At 35.7% G+C, this 5,000-nt stretch overlaps 1 protein-coding gene across 2 annotated transcripts in view; it reads left to right on the top strand.

The window, feature by feature from the left end:
* LOC311034818 (sodium/hydrogen exchanger 9B2) overlaps positions 1 to 5,000 on the top strand; it is a 29,195-nt gene that overhangs the window by 13,676 nt on the left and 10,519 nt on the right. For both annotated transcript variants that reach the window (XM_084042836.1, XM_084042835.1), the window contains exons 8-10: positions 1,059 to 1,140; positions 1,702 to 1,795; positions 4,194 to 4,300. In XM_084042836.1, the coding sequence (XP_083898962.1) occupies positions 1,059 to 1,140; positions 1,702 to 1,795; positions 4,194 to 4,300 (283 nt within the window). The remainder of the gene's footprint in view (positions 1 to 1,058; positions 1,141 to 1,701; positions 1,796 to 4,193; positions 4,301 to 5,000) is intronic.

Below are 5,000 nucleotides of genomic sequence, written 5' to 3'. Positions count from 1 at the left end.
GAATATTTAATAACCTTTAAAGAGACACAGAATATTTAATAACCTTTAAAGAGACACAGAATATTTAATAACCTTTAAAGAGACACAGAATATTTAATAACCTTTAAAGAGACACAGAATATTTAATAACCTTTAAAGAGACACAGAATATTTAATAACCTTTAAAGAGACACAGAATATTTAATAACCTTTAAAGAGACACAGAATATTTAATAACCTTTAAAGAGACACAGAATATTTAATAACCTTTAAAGAGACACAGAATATTTAATAACCTTTAAAGAGACACAGAATATTTAATAACCTTTAAAGAGACACAGAATATTTAATAACCTTTAAAGAGACACAGAATATTTAATAACCTTTAAAGAGACACAGAATATTTAATAACCTTTAAAGAGACACAGAATATTTAGTAACCTTTAAAGAGACACAGAATATTTAATAACCTTTAAAGAGACACAGAATATTTAGTAACCTTTAAAGAGACACAGAATATTTAATAACCTTTAAAGAGACACAGAATATTTAATAACCTTTAAAGAGACACAGAATATTTAATAACCTTTAAAGAGACACAGAATATTTAATAACCTTTAAAGAGACACAGAATATTTAGTTCCAGGACGATCCACACACACAGAGTCTCTAAATATGGAGGAGTGTCTCTGCTTCCATCGGGGGGAAAATAAATACGTCAGCACAAACCTCTGTTCTTTACTTATTGTCTGCTGAATATAACTTGTTCTCAACAAAAAAATGCAGAAAAAAAGCAGAAGTGTTTATTATCTCCATATGAGTAAATATGAGTCAAATGGCCGTCTGGTTTGTTTGTTTGGAACACAGTTGTTATTAGAGGAGATCTAACATAACTCTATGGGATTTACTATTAAAAAAATAACTCTGTGACCCAGGACGATATAGCTGTATATGATGTATATTTCGGTGCTCTATTAACCCCACAATAAATCTATGTCTCTCTCTCTCTCTCTCTCTCTCTCTCTCTCTCTCTCTCTCTCTCTCTCTCTGTGTCTCTGTGTCTCTCTATCTATCTCTAGGTTTGTCCTAGCAGCAGTGTCTCCAGCAGTAGTGGTTCCATCCATGTTGTTGTTACAGAGGGAGGGGCTTGGAACGGAAAAGGTATGTGTGTGTGTATATATATATATATATATATATATATATATATATATATATATATATATATATATACATGTATATATATATACATGTATATATATATACATGTATATATATATATATATATATATATATATATATATATATATATATATATATATATATATATATATATATATATATATATAAGGGCTTTCACGACTAGAGATTTTTACAGGTCGACTAATTTGACCCAGTGGTAGTCGACTAGTCGAAATGTACATAAAAAAAAAATTACAAAAAAAAGGGGGGGCATTGTTTGAATGCCATCCTACTACTATATTACTATTATTATTATCCTCCTGCCCTTATTTTTATGGCGTTTTAAGGGAAGCGCTTCTGGCACAGCAGCACAGCACCACAGCAGCGTCTCCAAGGATCCCCATTGCCCAATAATAGGCTTTTATTGGGCATGCTTTTGACCCCCTTTTGATAAAAAATAAAGTCAGGAGGATAATAATAATAGTAAGATGGGCCATTACTATAGCATTAACAAAAAAACAACAACTTTTGTTTACTCTTCAGGGAATCCCTACTCTCCTGATGGCTGCTGGGAGTTTTGACGACATCCTGGCCATAACAGGCTTTTCTACCTGTCTGGGCGTGGCCTTTTCTACTGGTACACACACACACACACACACACACACACACACACACACACACACACACACACACACACACACACACACACACACACACACACACACACACAATGTGTGAAGCAGAAAAACATAAGTTAAGACTAAAAGGCAGAAAGAGAGATTTGGTTTGAGTTCAGGCGGGAAAAGAGAGACTGGAGAGGTGGGTTGAAAAGTGAAAAGTGAAAAGTGATGAACATGTCAGTGTCTCAGTGGTTTTAGAGACTTATTTCAACTTCATTATGATCCTTCAGATGTATATGTGTCATTTATATGGTTTTACAATTCTTTCTTTCCTTCATTTATTCAGGGGAGCCCACTGAGAGCAAAGCTCTCTTTTTCAGGGACGCCCTGATAATAGCATTTAAAACAAATGAAATACATACATAATGAAAAACAATAACAAACATTTCAATCACATTACAATCATCACAGATGCAAACAAACAGTGTTTACATGAATACAGTCACTATGAAATGTGTCCTCGAGAAGTACCCTAAATGTCTCTATTGAGACCAATCGCTCCAGTTTCAGAGAGTCCTGAAGTTTGTTCCATTTGTGTGGAGCATAATACATGAAAGCAGTTTTTCCTTGTTCACTGCTCTTACGTGGACTGGTATATCTAATGTGTTTTTGTGAACGTGTTGAGTGTCCAGTAACCTTTGGTTCTAAGAGTGAAGATAGGTATAGAGGAAGCTTGCCACACAAGGCCTTATAAATACAAATAATACAATGTTGTTCTCTGCGTACTGCGAGAGATGACCAACCCACTTTATCATATAAAATACAGTGATGGGTGTGATATTCATCACCAGTGATAAAACGTAGGGCACTGTGGTGGATGCTTCAAGAGGTTTAAGTGTAGAGATTGAAGCGTGCATGTATTGCATATCACCATAGTCAAACATAGACATTATGACAGATTGAATAACAGTTTTTCTGCTGGAAAGAGAAAAACAGGATCTGTTTCTGTAGAGGAAACCAATCTGTCCTCTTAGTTTTTTGGTTAGGTTCTCCACATGAATCTTAAATGAGAGCTTGGAATCTAGCCAAATGCCCAGGTATTTATAAGATGAGACCAGTTCAATTCAATGATGCTAATGAAGGCTCTATTCCATTCTGGTTGTTACAATGATACTAATGAAGGCTCTGTTCCATTCTGGTTGTTACAATGACACTAATGAAGGCTCTGTTCCATTCTGGTTGTTACAATGACACTAATGAAGGCTCTGTTCCATTCTGGTTGTTAAAATGATACTAATGAAGGCTCTGTTCCATTCTGGTTGTTACAATGACACTAATGAAGGCTCTGTTCCATTCTGGTTGTTACAATGATACTAATGAAGGCTCTGTTCCATTCTGGTTGTTACAATGATACTAATGAAGGCTCTGTTCCATTCTGGTTGTTACAATGATACTAATGAAGGCTCTGTTCCATTCTGGTTGTTACAATGATACTAATGAAGGCTCTGTTCCATTCTGGTCAAACAGAGTCAGGGTGTTGACTCACTGGAAACACTCTGCTACACCAGTGGGTCTCAAAGTGTGGTCCAGGGACCCTCATGGGTCCTTGAGGGGGTTCCACATAGACCCTTACATGTCTGTTACTCTGAGAGTTATGTGATACTTGACATTTGAATTAGTATCATTGGTAACACCTGTGTAAAGGAAGTAAGGAAGAGTTTTATGGCCCTAAAGCCTATAAAACAACAGCGTGTGAACTCTATGGACATGATAACACTCATAAAACACCTTATGTTAAGAATAATAATATTGATGTGTTGATGTGCAGTGGTGGAAAGTAATTGTACTTAAGTACAATTTTGAGGTATTTGTCCAATTTCCAATACTTTTACTTCTACTCCACTACATCTCAGAGGAAAATATTGTACTTTTACTCTACACTACAATTATTTGAAAACTTTAGTTACTAGTTACTTTGCAGGTATAAATTATTATATTATGAAACATACATTAACCACTTTAAACCTATTTTATACTTAGGCTATTTGAAAATAGCCGATCTACAAGCTCACAACGCGTCGCGACGCGTTGTGAGCTTGTAGATCGGCTATTTTCAAATATTTTAGTACTTTTACTTTTGGTACTTTAAGTACATTTTGATGCCAATACTTTTGTACTTTTTCTCAAGTAAATTTTGAATTCTGCACTACATTGCAGTATTGGTACTTTTACTTAAGTAAAGAGTATGAGTGTTGATGTGTTGACAGGAGCCACATGGATGAACATTATGAAGGGAGTACTTTTACTTAAGTAAAGAGTATGAGTGTTGATGTGTTGACAGGAGCCACATGGATGAACATTATGAAGGGAGTACTTTTACTTAAGTAAAGAGTATGAGTGTTGATGTGTTGACAGGAGCCACATGGATGAACATTATGAAGGGAGTGCTGGAGGTTGTAGGAGGAATGATCGCTGGCTTCATCCTGGGACTGTTTGTCTGTCTGTTCCCCAGTAAAGACCAGGTATCACACACACACACACACACACACACACACACACACACACACACACACACACACACACACACACACACACACACTAGGGGTGTGCCGATACACTAATTTCACCAAACGATACGATATTTGGCTCACAACTTCGATACGATATCGATACGATACGATACGCACTTTTTTTATTATGAAAATATATGGGTGAGAAAAAAAGTAAATGCAAAAAAATAATTCTGTTTTTGCATTATTCAGACATGCAAACTTGTAGCTTTTCAGCTACAATAGCCGTTTTCAATCCAAATAGGGCAATAGTGTGACACCTGACCCAAAAAAACAACAACATGTTGTCACCCTTTTCACCTCGGGGCTGTTTGCATGCCTGATTATAATGATTGTAAAAACAACAGTAAAAAAAAAAAAAAAAAATTCAAAACGATATTTTTTTCCCCAAAACGATACATATCGTCAGGAAAACCGGCACACACACACACACACACACACACACACACACACACACACACACACACACACACACACACACACTGTAACATACACACACACTCACACACAGACTGACAATGAGTAAAAGTACCCATTGTGCATAATGTCTCATTTCACAAGTTCAAAATGTATAGAAAAAAATGTATGAAAATAGCAGATCTACAAGCTCACAATCTGTCACATCGCGACACATTGTGAGCTTGTAGATCTG

The sequence above is a fragment of the Gymnoscopelus microlampas genome, assembly GCF_963454915.1.
Source record: "Gymnoscopelus microlampas genome assembly, chromosome: 19".
NCBI lineage: Eukaryota > Metazoa > Chordata > Actinopteri > Myctophiformes > Myctophidae > Gymnoscopelus > Gymnoscopelus microlampas.
This window is presented reverse-complemented; position numbering and strand designations above follow the sequence as displayed.